The sequence below is a fragment of the Vidua chalybeata genome, chromosome 7, assembly GCF_026979565.1.
Source record: "Vidua chalybeata isolate OUT-0048 chromosome 7, bVidCha1 merged haplotype, whole genome shotgun sequence".
NCBI classification, from domain to species: domain Eukaryota; kingdom Metazoa; phylum Chordata; class Aves; order Passeriformes; family Viduidae; genus Vidua; species Vidua chalybeata.
Genome location: NC_071536.1, coordinates 6250054 through 6271071, shown reverse-complemented (window position 1 = coordinate 6271071; position 21018 = coordinate 6250054). Strand labels below are relative to the sequence as shown.

The window sequence follows — 21018 nt, the reverse complement described above, 5'->3', positions numbered from 1 at the left end:
AATGCCTGCTCCAGAGGTTCCCAATCCCAAAAATGACTGGCTGAAGTTCACAGCCTGCAGGCTGGACAAGTTTTGGGATGCTTCCTACAGGGCAGGCCAAACAGGACACAAAGGCCAAAAGGGATGAGCATCACTCACAGGAAGCCCCTCCAGGGCAGGAGGAAGGCAAGTCCCTGAGTTAGACATGATCTGCAGTTATTTGTCATTGCTTGTAGCAGTCTCCTGATTCACTGCACACATGGAAAGAACAATTATTTTATTTCAAGCCATTTTTTTAGAGAAATAAATAAACTCATATTTCAATCCCTATTTACCAAAACAAAAGCCAGACAATCTCTGTGCTGTATGAAAGTATGTTTATTCCAGAGCTAAATTTCTCACAGAAAACATTCTCTATGAACAGCAGCACTGGTCATGACAAACTCCAAAAGCCTCCTGGGCCCCAGGGCATGGAATCCTGAACCATCCCAACAGAGCAAGCAAGAACCCCTTCTCAGAGTTGTCAGAAAGAGGGGGAAGAATGACAGAAAACAGATACATGGCCACTTAGCACAATTTCAGAAATCATACCTGCTCACAAGAAGAGCAAATGTATGAAGACACTTTGCAGGGAGATTAATGCCTGCACAAGTATCTCACAGAGCACCCTGCTCTGTGCAGACTGCCTGTAAAGGAGCAGCTGCCCCTGTCAGGAGAGAGCTGCATTATTCCTGCAGACAGAAAGCAGGGCTCTTGGTTTTCATCATCTGCTGAACTGCTTCCAAGGGCCCAAGTGGCTGGGACGTCGTGCCAGGGACGTGTTCCTCTGCAGCCTGTGCATGTCTGGGCCCAGCTGAAGCTCTAAAGGGGTTCCCCTTCTTCCCCCTGCCTCAGCCTCTCGGAGAGGTGCTTGCTGATGGCCAGGAGAGGGTTGGCTCTGTACTGGGGATCGGTGATAACCTCTTGAAAGCGAGCCACTTCCTCCTCTCTGAGGAAAGAAAAATAACACACCAGTTCTCCAAGTGCCTCATGTGAAAGGAACTGAGCAGATAAGGTCCAAGTCATAAAGTAGCAGATTTCTGTTGAGACAGAGTGATCCTGAGTGTAAATCTCAGAGAAAGACAGTGAAAGAATAAACCTAATTTAGCCAAGGGCAAAGCTCGAATTGCTGCCAGCTCCATGGGAGCCAGGGACTTTGATCTCATGCCACAGAGACACAAACAATCATGACAGTGTCCAGCATCACTTGGGAATGGCTTTTTTTAGAGCTTTCCCCTAGTAAACCAGAAACAAGAGACTGTGGATCTGGTGAATCACCAGGAATGAAAATGCCTTCAGACTGCACCAGCACAACGCCAAATTCTCTTTAGAGAGCTCCTCTACTGACTCTCTTTATTGCTGAACACTGAGCCTTGGTAATCCTACATGCAACACTAGCTGGGCACCATGGGAAGAGCGTGACAGAATTACCTCTGCATGCCTGGTCACAGCTGCTTCCTGGGGAAATGGCCTCATCTCAAAAAGCAAGCAAGCAGGGAGGGACAAGAACAGAGCAGGAGTATAAAAAAAACCCTGTGAGTTTTCACACAGCCACATCCACTACAGCATCCTCATCTCCCCCAGACTGCCAGGCTCTCCACAGCCTCGCCAGACAAGCACTTGGTAGCGCTCAGCTACTTCCCTCCCCTTCAATGCTCCTGCCAGAGAAACAAAGAGAGGAGCCAATGCTCCTGAAGCTTGGCTTGGGGTATTAAGGTGAGGCTTAGGGAACCTCTCATCCAAACTAATACCTTGGGAAAGAAACCTCAAGACCTTCCTGCAAACTTTTTCCCTCCCAAGAAGCACAGACTTGCCAGACCACCAAAAGCAAAGCAAGGCAGAACTGAGAGAGAAAGGCATCCCAGCACCAACACAGGCTTGTTTCTGACAGCGAAGGTATTCATGGAGAGCAGTGCTGCATCTGTAGCCTGTTCAGCCTCAGTTTGAAGCTGAATGGCTCAAAACTGACAGAAATCCAGGAAACAAGAAAGCAAACAGTGCCAGATCACAGAGCCTAGCCCCAGGAGAGTTGTGTTGAGGGAAAATGAAGTTCTTGATGCCACTATAAACTATCCAACAGATAGGGAATAAGAAGTTGCCAGACTAAGTCCAGGAGTTACTTGGACACATTTAAGCTCTCCATCCTTATTGATATTCAAAAGCCATGTGGACTTGGGTCTTGAGCAACCAGTTCTAGGTGACCCTGCCTGAGCACGAGGCATGGATGAGGTGACCCCCACAGATCCCTTCCAGTCTCAACCATTCTGTGAGGCTCAGCAGGAACTGGACACTGACAACTGGGTACTTACAGGAGCTGATGTTTCTGAGCTTGTTTCATCAGACAGAAGTCTGCTGGTTCTGCCTTTGCTTTTATGTGGCTATGGAGAGAAAAAACCAAAATAAGTGAGTGTTAGAGCATTAATTTAGCAATGGCTGTGTAGATGGAAAGAGTCCAGGGATTCTGCGTCTGCCTTTCCAGAAAGGACAGGTAATTAATTGTCCTGCATGGAAATTCTCCTGAAAGGCAATTATTTCCATAGCCAGGCACCACAGGGAAATGCAAACTCCTTCCACCCAAGGCTGAGAGAGCAGGAGGCATTACAGGAAAACCAGATCGCTCAGAGCCAGCACTGGTCATTAGCTGTCCGTGCCCAGATCACTTGCTGCTTATCACTGACCTCCAGGTCAAACTGATCCCATTGCTTAGAGCAAAGACTCCATGGAACCTCCCCTCCCCACCACATGTGTCACCTCTGCACAGCTCATGTTCCCTCCTGCTGACACCACAGAGCTCCAGCCCCCACAGCCACCCACTACAGGGAGCGCCAGGGATGCTCAGCAAGAGGAGGGAGCAGCCAGCCCTGCTCTGGTTCCTGCAGTGGGATCACTGGGATATAACATGCTATAATGCAGGGTGGTGCACTGTGTGCAGAAGAGGCACAGCAGCAGATACAGATCTGCCATCTCTCTATGCATTCCTTATTCCTGGGCAAAGTCCAAGGAGACCAGGGGTGTAATACCATCCCTCGTGACGCCCGATGCCAAGCAGCAGCAGAGATTTACCACAAAGCCAGCACTAAGCCCCAGCAAGGGACACACAGGAAGCACAGAGATTGCTTTTGGGACTTGTGGTGCACAAGAGGAGCTGCTGGTAGAACTGGACATTAAGGCAAGGAGAAGAAATTTCCATGTTTCGGGATTACACAGATAGGAAAGTTAACAGAAGAAAGAGGCTGGGAAAAGGCTCTGCCTCTGTGGGGTAGCTCCTCCCCAGTTTGCCCTGAAGCAGACCCCAGCACACAGGCCAAGGGGGAGAAAGAGAGCCTGCATCCCACCTCTCTGTTGGAGCAGGGATCAAGGAGGAATATTCCCATACTGGTGGGCACTGGGGGCTATGGCCACCCCCACTTGATCTGCCCCAAAGGTCAGGAAACACAACAATTTCTTACCTCCTCTTCAAGACAGCAGGATCTGGTCTCTTGTTACAGTGACCTCCCCTTCCTACTTCCCTCTCTGGCATGCTACCCTCCATCCTCTTATACTGCCTTTATTTCCCCCAGTCTTCCTTTTTTCTTACTCCCCTTGCCTCACATTCCTTCACATCACTCATTTCCATCACTCACTTCTATTCAGTTCCTGCTCATTTTCCTCTCCTCTCCCTCCCCTCATTTTTAACAGCTCAGCACAGGAACAACTCCTGGTCCTAGTTTGCCTGGAATGCTCACAGAAGCTCCAGAAAATCCGTCCTCGAGCTGGATGGCAGCCCTTGGTCACCAGAGCAGGGCTTGCCAAATCTGTGTGTGCCACCAAGTCACCCTGGGAGTCCCTTCAGAGGTGAGCAGCTCTGCAGAGGGTGACAAAGCCTAAAGGAAAGTTATCCTGGAGTACATTTCCTGCTGGATTTCCCCTCGAAATCACCAGCATGCTGCCTGTTCACTTGGACCCTGTTAGCAGCTCAGCTTCATTACACTTCATTGCCTTCATTCATTATAAAGCAGAATAAAAACCTCCCTGTAATGCGCTTTTACCCTGCAGGAGATCAAATTCCTGGAGAATCTAATCTTTTATTAATACTGCTGACAAATCACCAGAGTATTACCCTTCCTTTCTGTAATGATTCAAATCCTATAAAGGCCTCCTCTGATTATTTCAAACACTCCTGTACAGACATTCAGGAAGCCAGAAGCCAGCAAGGGGAAGAGGAGCCTGTAGCTCCTCCATGCCAGTACCAAGGGGGGCTGGTTTGGGGTGAGCAGGTCACAGGCAGGATAGGTGACATCATCCCATGTCAAACTCCCTCCTCACCTGTGCCAGCTTGGGCTTCTAAAAGGAGAGACTTTTGGCAAAGGTCTGAGATAGGGAGAGACGGAGCTGACAGTGCACAGGGAACAGCCAACTCAGCCATGCTCTTGGCCGAAGACACACTACAAAACAAAGATTCTGGCCACAGCACAAAGGCTTGAAGTGCCTCAGGACAAAGCCTGGATGAAGGCCTGGAAGGATGGAATATCAGGCTGCAACACCACAAGACGAGGTTATCAGGTGAGCTCAGCAGCATTACAACGTGGACACCTACGTGCCACTCCTGCAACTCCCAGGACATCTGGGTGCTCCCAGCCTGTCTCATGCCAAGCCTCATCCATGCAATATGGTTCCCCTCTCAGCTGTGGGTTCAGACACATTTCATCTTCTTTTCTTGTGCCAAGTGAAGCATAAAAATGGTTAAAATAGAGTTGTGAACGAGACCCTGTTCTCTTGACCATGGCCTGCAGCTACAAGCTGAGCTGAAGGCCCCTTCACCCCGCAGGAAGAAGGGAAATACATAGCCCATCTCCAAATGGCACATACCTTTTGAGAGGCTTCCTTCCCCTGCCACCTGTGCTCAGGTAAGAGAGCTCAGGCAAGGCTTCCATCAAGGGCTGCATGTCTCCCACCACAGGTGTTGCTTTCCGCTTCGCTTCAGCTTTTTGCTTTTGCTTGGCCATCTTCACACTTTCTATTTCTGCGTCAGAAACAAGGCATTACTGGAAGAAGGGGAAACACCTGCAGGAGATAACCCTTGAGCTAAGAAATTCATAAATTGTTTTACCATTTACAACAAGCCAGAAGTGATTTAAACCAGGGAAAAAAATGAACGAAATGCAGCTGGGTCACTCCCTCCATTGATGTATTTGCTTGTAACTATGTACATCCCTTCTGACATTGCAATGGGAAGTGAAATTCCCAGATTTTGTCTGTTTCCATCCCTTACACTGTTCATTGCTCACAGCAAAACATCACAGCAGTCCTGGTGTGGCAAAAAACCACACTGACCTTGCATAGAATTGGGGAATGACAGGGGAAGGGACAACCCAAATACAGTCAACTGGCCTTAAACAGGCACAGCCCCCTCTCTGTGTTGCTGTTGGGACCAAACAAGAGTCTCCTAGCACAGAAAAGATGGACTTAATGTCACTTGTTTACTTAGTCTGAAGCGAGTTGAGGCTCCACCTTCATGACTCATTGTGGAGAGCAAGCAGTCAGATGCTGGATAAACTGGACCCTTGGAAAAGCACTGCACCGAGTGGCAGATGCACAAGGCTTTTCTCAGGACCAGGTTTCCCAGTCTCCCAGCAGCAGCTCTGACAAGGGTGTGGGCACAAAAAGCTGCACAAATGTTACATTTGTCTCCTTCTTTGTCTTAGGAGGTAAAAGCCACAGGCTTCTGCCTCAGTCCTTGAGGCTCCCTGACGTGGCAGTGAGTCCCACAGCTACCCACACTTCTCAGAGCCAGTAGCTTCCAGGTCAGCACCAGCAGAATGTGTCCTTTAGGACAGCCCAAAAAAGCCCAGCACTGCTACAGGCCTCCAGCTGAACTCCAAGATGCCTCACATGACCCACAAGTCTCTCAGACAACTGCAAGGATGAGCCTCAGTGCTGAGCTACCAACTCCTTGTGTGGACATGAGTGTGCCAGAAGCCACAGGGCTGAGCTGGTGACACAGGGAGGCCAACAGCTCCCAAGGCAGCATGGCCACAGAAGCCAGAAGTATTTTTGGTGGGAGCACAAAAGCAGCCAGTCCCACTTACAGACCACAATCCTGGGTCTAATCCTCTCCCCCAGTCAAGGAAGCAGAACTCAAATTCAGTGGCTGCTCCTTTAATGCCTTCGCCTTGCTTGTTCTTCAACTCAGCTGAGTCGAAGAGCAACAGATTTTCATGAACTGCAGTTCTGCTGTACATGGATGTTTGTGACAAATCAGGATTGGAAACACTTCTCCTCACAGCAATCCCTGCCAAGAACACAGCTTTCTGTTCTGCATTACTTCTTTTTTTGGTCTGGCTTTATGAAGCTGACTACTTCAGTGCTTTCATAAACAGTATGTGCTGAAAATTTTCAGACACCTGATTCTGCACAAACATCCCAAATTCTTTTCCTATGAAGTCTTGTTCATCTGAGGAGCCATGCAATATATGTATTTTTAAATGTGCATACTTCTAATGTCTGAAGCATTACAGAAGTTTTTTCCCCTCTCCAGTCTCTCCTAAGATTACTTATTGGAATGGAAGAAAGTTTTGCATTTGCACTACTGGGCTGATCTTTGGTTCCCAGGGTCTTGGCATCCAGTGTCACAAAAGCAGCCCTGGGACAAGAAGAAACAACAAACTCAGATTTAGGAAAACAGAGATGTAGTGATAACTTCAGCAGTCCAAGCTGGGTTCTCTTTTGGGGGACAGAAAGCTCTTTCTCCACAAGAACTGGCAGAGGTTTTAGGTACTTCTGTGCCTGCAAAGCACTTCTAACATCTAGTATCTCCTAAGACAGATAATTTAGCCTGGAGTTTACTGTCTTAGTGTTCTCCTCAAAGCAACAACACTGCATTTCACTCGTATTCCCTCATCTCAGTAATTTCAGAGCCAAGAGAAAGGGAAAGAGGCCACAGCAGGGCCAAAATAGCACTCATGATCTTGGGAAAGACTGATGCTACAAAGGCATCAAGAGGGCTGGATTAAGACCATGTAGGGATCCTGCTCCCAGGCTTTTCCAAAGCAGCTGACCTTGACTAGCACAGCCATCTGTGTTGTGTGTCCAAGCAAGATGTCCAGGCACTCAGCAGCTGTTGGCTGGTTGTTTGGGAGGAGGTCTCCTTCACACTCATGCGTGTGAAATTCATACCTTTTTATCTAAGAACAGCCAGACACACCTTCAGTGCAGCTGGTGCAATCAAAGGTTAATGAACTTGGGCTCAGAGCTCAGGCACACAGATCATTTGGTGTAGCAGAAAGCCACTTCCTTCTGTCCCAAACACAGTCTGTGTCCAACTCTGTTGGGCAAGAAGGTGTTAGGAGAAAAGCCTGTCCCAAGAACAGCTTCAGGCGACACAAGGAATCCCTCTGCCACACTGGGTACGACAGCATAGTCCCCTACTGTGCTAAGGCACTCAAAGCAAAAACAGGAAAAGAGAAGCATTTCTGCCATGGGCTGAGTTTGTTTAGCTCATATTTCAGTGCCTCGAGAAAGGCCAGACTGTCTGGTAAGTGGGTTCACTGACCTGTAGCATGTGGGAAAGAGCAGCAACACAGCCAGCAGTGTCCAGAGTTCTCCCTTACTGAGGGGGCAGGAGAGCCCACTGTAGGGTCTCACCACAGAGGTTTGGGATTAGCTGGAGGCAGCATGGAGCTCAGCTCCAGCCTGTCCTGCCATCCCCATGGCTCCTGGGTGAGGAGGAGCTCCACTAGACAGCTACTCACATCTGTACCAGAGTTTTGTAAGATAGAAAAATATGCTAAACTTACATGGGCACAGTGCCCTTCTGGATAGACAAAGGGTTTATATAGTCACATATATTATACATATATTACACATGGTGAAAAATCAAAAGTAGAACTGGAGCAATGACTAAGTCTTAGTGCTAAACACTGAGAAACAATACCTGGAACTTCTATTCCAGTGCTGGGGAGGAATGAAGATTTCTGAGAAGCATTCAGCTTCTTCCAGCACTGTCACCAAACCCAGAGTACAGAGATCCATCAGAACTATGCTCTGTGATATCATGTCACAAGAATACTCACTCTGCAGCCATCTTTCCTTCCTCAGCTTCATCTTCTCTTTTTTGGAAAGTATTGTTTTTTCTTCCAAACCTAGAAGAGAAGAGACATGAGATGGAGCCTGGCTCCTGCATAACAGATTCTGTTCAACCCTTGATGCTTTTGAACTTGCTGGCATGGCAGGCAGGCTGCAGGCAGATCCAGAGGCTACCCTGCACCCCAACTTTTAGCCAAACAAATCAAATCTGCCTCGCTGTGAGTTAAAAAACAAGAAACAAATAAGTAGATCAGATCATCAGCATAGGATCACAGAATGGTATGGATTGGAAAGGACCTCAAAGCTCATCCCATTTCAAACCTCCCTGCTGTGGGCCCCAGAACAGCTTGTTCCAAGCCCCATTCAACCTGGTCTTGAACACTTCCAGGGATGGGGCAGCCACAGCTCCTCTGGGCAACTTGTGCCAGGGCCTCCCCACCCTCACAAGGAGAAATTTCTGAAATATATCCAGGGCAGCCCTAAGGAGTAGCTGGTCACTAGCAGCTTGTAGAAAAGACTAGTACCTACTATTTACCAAATTCAGTATTGGAAAGCAGCTGTTGAGCACTGATATCCAATATAAAGTAAAATACTACCACAAATATTTTTACTGGAGATCTGTTGCAACTACTATGAAATTATATCTTATCTCACGTGTTTAAAACAAAACTGACTTTAGCCAACTTTTCTCCTGAAATGTGCTGGAAATACCAGAATTCCAATGAAGTCACAAGCTCCCCAAAGATCATGCCATTCACTTTAGTTTATTCTTAAGTCTGGGGAAGAAAAAGTACACCTTTTTTTCCCCTCCCAAAAAGAAAGAGAAGAAAGGAATTCAATACAATTATGAAAACAACTCACTAAGGATAACTTATCTGAAGCTACAGATCCTTTAGGATAATTTAAACAAAAGTATCCTTTAATAATTTCTTAAGAACAGAACAAACCTGCTGGGGCTAAGGCTACCTTCCCATAAAACTAACAATCACCACCATGTTTTGAGCTTCTAAGACAAGGAGAATGAAGCTGGAGCTTCCACAGCCTCATTTCCCAGAAAAATAAATTCCCAAAAAGCACTTACCACATTTGTTGTGGTATAAAAGCAGATGCTGAAAGAACAAATTGCATGGTCCAATAACCAACTCTGAGTTACGCCCACCCCATCACCCCACATTTCTGTGGTTTCAGGGGAAAAAAAGGATGAATTGTAGTCAATTATCACATACATATTATTATTATTATTATGGAATTATTATCCCACCCCAATGATCTCCAGAAGGCTGCCTGCACAGGACACCACATCTGCTCCAGCCTGCCCAAATTTCAGCCATGGCAATGCTGGGAAGATCTGCCCCTCATCTGGAAACACACTCATGACTTCACTGGAAAAACATCGCCTGGCAGCATTTGTTAATGAAAATAAAAAGGCCCAATTCAGCCAGCTGGCCAGCTCTAGTAATAACAGCAATTCAGGTCTGGGTTGATGTTTTTTTTCCCCAAAACAGTAGTGGAATATTTAAGGAAACACAAAAGCTGTTTTCCTGGCAGGAACCCAACCTTGCTGCTGGCTGGGGGAAGGTGGCCACAGATAACCAGAGGGTGCCTGAGGGAAAGGAGCTGCATCCCTCCTGTTCCAGCAGCCAGTTCCAGCCCTTTTCCATCACTTGGCTCCCTAGACACTCCTATTTCCATATCCTAGCCTGCCCTCAGAAGGCTGTTCAGCTGCTTGAAGGTGCAAAGTTGTGCTTGGCAGTTTCCAGCTGCAATGTCGAGTGCCAAAACCGCTGGAAAGCCACTGGAGAACAGTGAAGGCAGAATTTAGCTAGTTAATTAACAGCACAGACTGTCCTCAAGGTAGCCTTTTATTTTTATTTAGCTTGCAAGCACCTCTGAGATCAAGCCAAAGCACAGCTCCATTTTAATTATTTTCCTGTGAAATCAGAAGGGTTTGAATCCCCCTCTCCAGCCCATTCCACAGGTAATTTAACAACACTTGCCTTTGAAACCCTATGCATGGAGCAAAGGTGAGCAAACCCCATTACATCAGCTAAGGGAAAGGTGAGCAAACCATCACATTAGCTAAGGATAATTTCCATACTGTAAACTTGACAATTATTTGTTTTAGCAAGAACATTTCTTTTATCTTCTTTTTTTTTTTCTTTCTTCCCTCTGATCTGTGCAGTACAAGACATGCCAGATACAAAAAAGTTAAAAAAAAAAAACACAATAGCTTTTTGCCAACTACATCAAGCATTTGGTACTACTCCTGGCAATCCTCAGGATCCTGCTTTCATGACAGAGAAGCAAATTTTTGAGGATGGCTTCCTTAATTTCAGAAATCTTGAGGGTTTTTTGGTAAAGAATTCAGACTAAAAATAAAAATAGAATATATATATATATATATATACCCACACATATATATAGGTGACTATTTTTCATAAAGAACTTCTTAGACTAGATATATCTATAAATCCTACCTTAGAAATCCCCATTTTATCCTTTCTAGGCATTCAGAAAGAAGCTGGAGTGAGTTAAAGCTGTAACACTACAGGCTTCCCTGCCCCAAGATCCCACTATTTAATTTTGGCTCTGCAGCCAAGAGGGTTTGACAGTTCCAGGAAACGACATTACTTGGAGCATTTGGCCATTACCAGAAATATTCAACAAACCTGTGCAATGCCACATGGACAGAGGAGGGTCCTTCAGCACCAGGCATTTGCTCCCCACTGCAAAGCTCCTCCTGGAGCTTCATTAAGAAGTGACATGTAACATTAATTAATATTCCAAACCCCAATGATACATAACAGTAAAGCTGCTGCTGCTCAAAACATAGTATTTTGGCAAACTGAAGTTAAATAACAACAGATGTTTTAATTTTAGCCTCAGTTGTGTAACAGCAACAATGAGCATATGCCTACAGCTGTGGGATGAGTTAATGAAGGAAGTCAGACTACATCCAAAAGCAGAATATTGGGTGTGGTTTGGGGTTGTTTTTTAAAATTACATAGTGTCACTTGTAAATTGTGCAGTGCTCTTGTCCAGTGGAAGAGCCTGGGAAATGGTAAGGACAGTCTCCTGGGGCACACACAACAGTGCTGTGACCTGGCAGCTGTCAGTGCACGACCCCTGAAGGTGTTCTTATTCCTCTAGGAACAGAGTTGAGGGACAACACGGGCCAGAAAAAAAGCCAGCCAAGATGTCCTCTGGCAGAGAGGATGCTCCACAGCTCCCTGCCCTCATCCCAGTCAGTGACCTCCAGCTGCACTGCTCCCAAAAGCACTGATGCACAGGGGTCACCCGCGTGAGCAAGGCTTGGGGGTGGCAAGGACAGAGGCAGGGGGCTGTATCCAAGCTCTTTGTCCTCCTGCTGTTGGGGGGGGGGCCCAGGGACAGCTTGGCACCTGTATGTGGGCACAGAAAACCCATTTGGGTTTTGCCCAGTCCAAGCCCTGCTGCATCCTGAGCAGGCTTGGGATCCAGTGTTGGAGGAAAAGGTGCCAGCTCCTGCTGGGCCAGGGCAGGTTTCTCCATGGATACAGCATTTGCTTTTCATGATCTAAAACAAGCTACATTATTTTTGTTCACACTTAATAATTACACCAGCACGCACACACTCTTCCTGCCCCAATGTGGAAGGTGTGAGAAACGACCCTCACTTTTAAAATTTTCAAAAGGTTTATTAAACCATGACAAAAATTACAACAAAGGACTGAATAAGGAAAAATCACAGCACAGGGAGCCCTCCCTTGACTACCAGCCACGTGGCTTCTCTACAAAATAGATGCTCTGCTTTTTTATATCTTTAGCTCCTCTGCTTTTTTATATCTTTAGCTCCTCTGAAAGTTTTGTCAGTCAACTCTTTCCCTGCCATCCATTGGTGGAGACTACTCTTTCCATCTTGATTGGAGGTCAGGTGTTGTGATGCTACGTCCTGGTAACAAGCCAGCCTCCTCTAAATGTCTTGACTACTAAGGCTTTTACAAGGGAGGGAATGACATATCACAATAACATTACTATACATCTATATAATATCTATCTCTTAATTGTGAGAGCCAACTATTACATTACTTATCTATGACAAAGGCATCCTACAAAAAGTGGGATCTGCATTCTCTGCCCCTTCAGATCCCCTGGTTATCTGAAGCAAAGCCTACTTCCAAGCCTGGCTTCCCACTGGAAACCCAGAGCAGCAGTGCAGCTTGTGTCCTCACACCAAGGTCATGGCTCTGTCAGGCCTGGTAAACATCCCCAGGCTCCAAGCAGCCCCAGCAAGGACACAAGGCCTCCCAGGGCAGCCCAGGGCACCCTCAGCTCACAGAAGCACACAAGTGATGCTCCATTAGAGGGGGGAGCACATCCCCTCAGGAGGTGACCGGGAAGTCACAACGTGCACAGCAGTCTGTGAAAGGCGACCTCAGAGACAAAGTCTGTCCTTATACATGGTGTCTAAAGTGCTGCTGGCACACTCAGACCCTTCCACAAGATGAAAGCACCTTCTTCTCCTCCTCTGCACAAGGCCTTGCCCATTTTAGGTCCTCATCCTTCCTCAGCAGCCCTCCCCAGAAGAGAGGCTGCCCTTCGGAGGCTCAGTCACACACAGGCACACAGAGGATGCTCAAGGTGGCCCAGTGTGTCACTGCTCCTAAAGCCACTTGTGCAGCTGAAGGTTATTTTTATAACCAAGGCTGAAATGCCACAGGGAACCCAGATTGCTGAGCCAAGGACTGCAGAATGCCTTGTCTAAGACAGAAGCTTGGTATTGCTATTTCAGGCTCAGGGAATCAAGGAAATCATAGAATGGTTTGGGCTAGAAGGGACCTTAAAGACTAACACATTACAAACCCCTGCCATGGGGAAAAGAAAAAGAAGAAAGGAAGGGAAAAAAAAAAAAAAAAAAAGGACAGGTCTCAGTACTCTCTGACGTGGAAAACTTCAAAGCCCACAAAACAAATGCAGAAAGGCTCACCCACAGACAGATGCCCTGAGAAACACATGCCATGTCAGGGACTTTCCAAGACCAGGTGTGATCTCCTTCAAGCAACAGGGCTTTCCAGCTTTGGGAGAATGAGTCTGCTTACAAGAAAAGATATTTTAACCCCCCAACACCCTTTTCCATGTACATGCAACAAGGGTGTGTACATTTCTTCCAACGAAAGAGTTCTCCAAAAGTATCATGAATTACACAGTGCAAATGTTTTCATTTGTCAAGGAATGGCATGGCAAAGAAGTTGACTTTTTCCTTGCTGTCACTGGCATATATTTGCTCTCTGTGCAACCCCATAAACAATTTAAATACCTGTGATCACAGTGGATTTAATTTTATGCCCAGTAGTTCTCAGCAAGCTCTTCTGCAGCTTCCAGACTTACAAAAGGTCACTCAGCCACAAGAGCAGCAGAGGCTACAGCATCAGTGCACCAGCCCTGGAAGCATTCAAAAGGTGTGTGGATGTGGCACTTGGGGACATGGCCTAGGGGCACACCTGGCAATGCAGGAGGAATGGTGGGATTCAGTCTTAGAGAGCTTTTCTAACCTTAACAATTCTATGAGTGTATGAATGGCAAAGCCTTCTTGCAGTCAAGCTGGTACAGGGAGCTGTAGGTCTGCAGCAACCTTGGATTTTCCACACTCAGCCAAGAAATCTGACTATTCCAACATCCTGCCTGAACACTGTGAGCAGAGAAACCCCACCAGAGGCTTCTGAGGGCAACTGCACAGCCCCAGCCCCCCTGAAGAGAGGAGAACCAACCATGCTTTCTTTGCTTTCACCACTCCATATTTAAGCCCAAGAGAAACATCTCCAAGAAGTGCAGACAGTGGAGCTGAGGCCAAATGCTGCTTCAGGCAGCACCAGGGAAGCCTGGACCCTCCCTCACCCAGAGGAAACAACACTGACTGGCTCAAGATATTCCTCAAGAACAAAAATTGGTGAGCCTGTACAGTGGTATTAAGCATTGCCATGCAGTTAAGGCAGCTTCCTCTGCTGCAATTCAGACATAGCAGCAAATGTAGGAATGCATATATATATATATATATATATATATATCCATATATCCATATATATATATATATATATATATATATATTCCTCAAGATCAGACTCTTGGGGGAAAGCTTCCCTGGGAGCACAGGCAATCCTCACTTCCCCAAAGACCAGCTTTCCCAGAGGGGCAGCACCCAGCTCCAGCAGAAGTTCTGCAGATAAGCAATACATGACCCTCCTTGGGACTACACCCACCATAGCTGCAGGTCTGACAGGATCTGTAGTGCCTCTGTCCCACATCTGGATGTGTGAGGCCACATGTGGAGTGATGGGTCCCCTCCTGGGCTCCCCAGGACTAGGGAGACACACACTTGGGGGAGTTAATCCAGGTACAGGCCACTAAGATGATTAAGGAACTGGAGTGTCTTTTACTTAGGAGAGGCTGAGACAGCTAGAAAAGAGGCCTAAAGGAAATCCTATAAATGTACATAATACCTGACAGAAAGGAAGAGGAGGGAGACAGACTATTCCCAGTGGTGCTCAGTGACAAGAGACAAGGAGCACACAGTGAACCACTTGGTTTTGGGACAATTTTTATGATTTTTTTCAAATGTCAGGAGGTTATGGAGTCCCCAGGTCTCCACCAATGGAAACATTCAAAACCTGACTACACACAGTCCTAAACAACCTGCTTTATCTGATCAAAGTGGACCACCAAAGTAGATTCCAGTGAGTCTGCAGCACAATTTGGACAGTTAGCAAGAGTCCTTTCACAGAGGATAAAAATTTATATTTTAGCAACAGAGATGCACGCACCATAGCTATTTGTGTGGATGTTTTAGTTTCAATAAAGGGCAGTGAAAAGAACAGAACACTATTTCTATAAATGCTTGAACAGCAACCAATCTCTGGAATGAGATTTATTCTGAGACCAGGAGTAATTCATGTTTACCAATGGGTAAATTCTCTCCTTAGGGCTCACTAAGGGAGGCAGAATACTGAAACATTGCTATGCTTTTTGACAATGCCTTGCAGGCCTGCATTTGAAAGAGATTTTCCCCAAAATATCCTTTCCTTTCCTGCTAATAAGATTACCTTTGACTATGCTATCCTTTGAGAAGCTTTAAAAATCAGTAGCTCAGTATCTCTGCAGTATTACACAGTAAAAGATCTAGATCTGAAATAGTTACACTATTGGATTTTATCTGGTGCTTCTTGTTTATGCAAAAAGCAAGAACAGTTTACCTTAATTTCCTTGTCTTTTGACTGCATATTAGCTAGCAGACAATTAAACTGGCATTCCCTAGGGAAGTTTTCCATCTCCAGCCACTGGTTCCTATAACCCCTCTCATACTGTTTTTGGCACCTGGTGTTTCTTTTACCTATGCCTTCATATATGCTCTTGCAGCACCTTAGGGGAAGCAGCTCTGCTCAGCTGTACTTGTTAGTACATTCCCAATGGATGGATTCAGTGGAGACACTGAATTTTATCACAGAATCACAGAATGATTGGGTTGGAAGGGCCCTTAAAGATCATCTAGCTCCAACCACACCTGCCTCAGGCAGCATTTTATGCTGCATTTCCCCTCAAAGCCAAAGCTGTGGCTTGATGGGGTGCTGGGGAAAGGTGAGAGAGCAGACAGAAATAGAGAAGAGAGGGGAAACAAAACATGGATTGAAAGATGCTCAGAGGACAGAGGGACAAAAGCACAGAGGGACAGACTTCCCAGGCAGACAGACAAATATGTCACTGTCAGGTGCCACTGCAGCGCTGGCAGCAGACCAGCTGCACACAGGAGGAGGTATGAGACATCACCCAGAACAAGCTGTGGAGTTGTTTCTGTTTCTCAGGGATTACAGCAAACACCAGGATCTATTACAGGCAGAGCCCCACCTTCCCCCCACTCTCCCACACACAATACATTCCATGGATTCATTTGTCTCTTTGTAGAAGTACCCAGTTTCCCTCATTTCTTGGAGTCAGGTTTAGCATTCAAAGCCACCTTCCTGGGAAAAACGGGCCATAGAGGGATTCAGACAGATTGCATCATCTGGAATCATTTCTTTAACTGAAATGAGGAAGGACAGGCAACCAGACCGTGTTCACTGTGCAACTTGGTGAAACAAGTGCCTGCAGGAACCATTCCATCATCTGACAAGGCAGGGATGCAGCCAGTACCAAGAGCTACAGCTGGACCTTCCCTCAGATGGAGATGGAAAAAGAGAGGCAGGAGCTGTCCCAGGGCTCAGCCCTTCCAGCCTGCTAAGCACACACAGTGCACACTTTACCTGATGGCAAGTGTTGGGGAAAGAATAGAAACTAATAAATCAAATAAAATAATACAGCATTGCCAGCTGGTCAAAGGAAGGGATTGTCCCACTCTGCTTTGCACTGCTGTGGCCTCACCTCGAGTCCTGTGTGCAGTTTTGGGCACCACAATACAAAACAAGACATCAAGCTGATAGAGAGCTTCCAAAGAGGGACCACAAGGATGGGACAGGGTCTGGAGGGGAAGCCTTATGAGGAGTGGCTCAGGTCACTTTGTTCAGCCTGGCAAGACTGAGGGGAGACTTCGTTGTGGTCTTGAACATGCTCCTGAGGGTAAGGAGAGGGGCAGACACTGACCTCTTCACTCTGTGACCAGTGACAGGACTCGAGGAAAGGGCAGGGAGCTGAGTCAGGGGAAGTTTAGGTTGGATAGCAGGAAAAGTCCTCTAAGGTTATCAAATCCAACTGCTAACCTACCAGTGCAGGTTCCATCATTAGGCCACGTCCCTAAGCAGCACAGACACCTTCTGAGCACTTCCAGGGATGTGAGTCTACCACTGCCCTGGGCAGCACCTTTCAATGCCTGACCACCCTTTCAGTGAAGAACTTTTCCCCAGCAGCCAACCTAAACCTCCCCTGGTGCAACATGAGGCCATTTCCTTGCCTGAGCCCCACCTGGTTGCACCCCCCTGTCAGGGAGTTGTAGGGAGTGAGAAGGTCACCCTGAACCTCTTTTTCTCCAGGCTGAGCCCTCCCCCAGCTCCTCCTCATCAGGCTTTTGCTCCAGACCCTTCCCCAGCTCCGCTGTCCTTCTCTGGACACGCGAAGAATCTCCCACCACACACACTGAGGAGAGGCTATGTGATGTTTTACACCAGCACAGGGGAAGCTGGCAGGGACTGTTTGAGTTTAATCACACAGCTCCTATTAAAAGCTGCCTTTGGCCAGAGGTTTTTCAAGAATTTTAATGGACAGAATCCAATGTGAACTGGTAGCAAGACTTCACAGGAGAGAAACATTTTTTTCCATATTAAGCCACGTATCCACAATGGATCCCCTCTGTAGGGCTAAGGAAAGGGTGGGAGTCAGAGCAGTGAAGACCACCAGGGAGCAAGGAGGACAAGGTGGATGTTTTTGCACTCTGTGATGTGGAAGCTTGGCAGACAGACACATCTTCCAGCCAGTAGCTACTCAGCTTCTGAATCAGGTCAACCACTGGCAGATAGTGTGAGTAAGGGAGGCACTGCCATTTCCCAGGAAGCCCCCAGAAGCAAAATGTTAACTGGGATTACTCCAGCCTGGCTTCCCTGGGAAGTAACCACTGAGGTAGTATAAGGCTTCTGAAAATATATGATCAGTGGAGAACAATGAGCAGGAACAGGCAAGAAACAACAGCACCAGCAAAACAGCAATGCCCAGAGCACCACTGGTCAAGGGACTCATAACCATTAAAAGGCAAAAGAGAAAGCAAACACCACTCCAAGGTCCATTTGCACCCTTCCTCCAAACACACACGTGCACTATGCCAGCCAGTAGGTAACAAACATTACTGGAATGACATCCTCTTACACATAATTAATATATTAACTCATTTGACTGCTGAATTATATTTCCAGGCAACAATGCCAGCCAGAAACTGCATTGAGTAGACTCTGCAGATATGTAACTCCAGGGTAAAAACCAAACCATCAGAAGATGAGCAATGAGTTACATACAGGAGCTTCAGCAGCACAGAGAGGAGAAAAAAGATCACATCACAAATGTCTCCACAGTGAAGGAGGAAGAATTGAGCCATGAAGGTCAAGAGAAGACTGCCAAAACTGGCTGAAATCATAGTTTCAAATGACAGGAGCATAAGGATGAAGCTCTTGCAGAGAGAAAAAGCAGAGAAGTATGGAAGCAGCAAGGGAAGGGGCAGAAACAAGGACATTAAAGGAAGCTGGACACCCACAGGACACCATTAAATGTTCAGTGAGGTTTGTCTTGCAGTAGAAAGGTGTGGGGCTGCCACAGCAAAACCAAAGCCCACAGAAAGCCCATCTGGGCAGACAGGGAGAAGAGCTGGCAGGAAGATCATTTCTGTTCCTAGCCTGATGACCTGAAGCACCTACTCACTAAGCCCTCTCTTTTCCACAGGGCACATAAGGCATAGATTGGACAGATCCTCTCCTTCCATCAGCTGAGAAGGAATAAGCATTCAGGGGCACAGCAAAAGGCAGAGAAGAGCTGGGAGAGGAGAGAAATCCCCCTACCATTATTACCTCCTCAGTGTCTAGTTTGCTAGAAGGGCATCAAATACTTCAGCAACTTCCATTTGAGAAGCAATTGTGCTTATGCCAATCAGTGCTTTCCAGAAAAATCTGAACTATGACTTTTGAAACATGACAGCTTACCCAAAAGTAACATCCAAGCCTAATCTCTGTACTCCTCCATCTCCCGTGGCAACAACTCTTCCAATAGAAATATGGACTTGGATTTGCCCAAAGTAGGAAAAGGCTTCTAAAATTATTCCTGAAGCCCTCCCTTCTTCACAAATGTCCAGAAATACAAGGATACAATGAAAGCACGTGTGCAAAACCATGAAAAAGCCTAGAAAAACATTTGAAGATCCACAAAAGTATTCTTCCCAGGTAATTGTTTCCCTGCTTCTTCTTGGGAGATTTGCTAAATTAGCATCTAAAGGGTGTACTGCAATCCAGACCTGAGGAAAGGAATTTGCTGGATGGCCCTAACACTGGCAAGTAGTTATCTCAGGCTGCCTTTTCAGCAGAGAGGATACTCCACCAGAGTAGGAAGGACCACCCTGTCACCATTCTTCAGAGACCTGCACAGCTCAAGGACAAGGAAGCTGAGATGTGACACCTCTGCTTCCCTCCCAACTCCTCAAAAAAAAGTTCCATTAATCAGAAATAGTGCTTTAGCATCTACAATCAAGCTGGGACTTCACCAAAACACCTATTCAAAAAAAAAAACATGTCAACAGTCAAAAAGCCTGAGTGTATTCAGCCACACCTAAAGTAGGCAGCCCTCACCCCTGGCTGGGCCACACACCAGGGAAGGAGCCCTGATTTCATTTAATAAATTCTCTGTTCAGTAAATCTGCTTTCCTGGCAAACTGGCAGCCTCTTCCACCACATGCCTGTACAGGTAACATCTCCAAAACACCACTCCAAGGTCTCTGTATGCCAATGCCCCACCTACTGCTAAAGGGATTGCAGACACACTCTCAAATTCTGCAGTGATGCTGGCAGGAAGTTTGGGGGTGCTTTGGGGAGCAGGGAAGAGGTCTGCAAAGTGCTGACTTGCTCCAGGGAATACTGAATGCAATATTGGATTGCTTGGCTCTAATGGAACTAAAGAAAAAAAAAATATCAGCTGTAATCGACTTCCATGTTAATGACACAGAGCCAGGGCTGTTTCCCCTGGAAAGATCGACATGGAATGTGAAGCAGTATCAATACCAGGGGCAGTATCAACACATGACATTTGGAAACTTGGCACAGAGACAACAGCAAGCAGACTCCACAGTAGCTCAGGGTGCTGGTAAATGAGAGCTTAGCTTATCCAAGCATTTGCTGTTGGTTCTTCCACCCTGCCTCCCCCAGGTCCTGCACACAAACCCAACTCCCCTGCACCAGGTCAGCTTCCTGCTTCTTTAATGAGCTAAGCCAAACCAAGGGAGATGCATGTCAGGAGCACAGGGAGCTCTGTGAGCCAGCTGCACTGATCTTTCAGACTTCAGTCCCAAGGTCTAAAGTACCCACAATCTATTTTAGACAGAAGTTCAAATTCATCAGTAGCAACATATCTCTAGGCCAACTGTTGCCCCTATTCCAGCCTGACATCGATGAGCACACAAGCACTCCCAAGTCCTCAGGACAGGTTCACAAGCAAGGACAGAGGGAATGTCTGCAGAACCTCTCATAGCTGGAGGAACAAGGGCACTCAATGGATTTGGTACTGGTGGTACCTACAGCTTTCTACCTGTGCAGTTCACTAGTTTGTTTTTTGTAACAGTTATCAGGCACTGGATGCTTCAAGTACCCAGCTAAGCATTTTGAGGAAAGTGCTGCTTTATACTCCCAAGGTTTTCCTTGCTGACTGCTGTCAAAAGATGGGAGTGCCCAGTTTGGATACTCTTTTTGTTCTGACACAGCACACCAGCTCCTATGCCAAGCCTTCTGGGTGGGTAGGGATGATCTTGTCAGTTATCAGCAGTGACAGCACCAACCAAGCCATGAGAAACAAGAAAAACATGAAAATCATTGGTAGACCCACCCCAACCCTCACTGTGCAAACACAGTTCTCCCATACACAAGAACCATAGAGAAATACAGGTCTGACCATCAAAACGAAGAAACAAATTCCCTGATCAAACAATTCTGACTCTGATTGCAGCCTGGAAGCAAAAAGCAGAAGCAGCTTCAGAAACAGCTCAGGGGTCAACATCAAGCAGCAGGTTTTGACCTGCTCTAACACCAGCTCATCAACAGCCTGAAAAATCCTCCTTCCTCCCCTATTTCACTTTCTCCTTTAGTACTTTTAGCTACAGATTTCTTAGCTGGGTTCTGCCTCTTCACAAGGACCTAATTAGAAGAACAGCCAGCCACAATGCAGAGGCCACAGCTCCACTGGGAAAAAGGCAACATGTGGCATGGGAGAAAGGAGATGACCAGAGGCAGGACT

The 21018-nt window shown here is 46.7% G+C and overlaps 1 protein-coding gene across 1 annotated transcript in view; it reads right to left on the bottom strand.

Moving 5' to 3' along the window:
• Positions 1 to 339: 339 nt before the first annotated feature.
• Positions 340 to 21018, bottom strand: part of SLX9 (SLX9 ribosome biogenesis factor) — a 39929-nt gene continuing 19250 nt past the window's right edge. The window contains exons 3-6 of the mRNA XM_053948306.1: positions 8070 to 8138; positions 4867 to 5020; positions 2328 to 2396; positions 340 to 967 (exon numbers count right to left, since the gene is read on the bottom strand). Of these exons, the coding sequence (XP_053804281.1) occupies positions 841 to 967; positions 2328 to 2396; positions 4867 to 5020; positions 8070 to 8138 (419 nt within the window). The 3' untranslated portion in view covers positions 340 to 840. The remainder of the gene's footprint in view (positions 968 to 2327; positions 2397 to 4866; positions 5021 to 8069; positions 8139 to 21018) is intronic.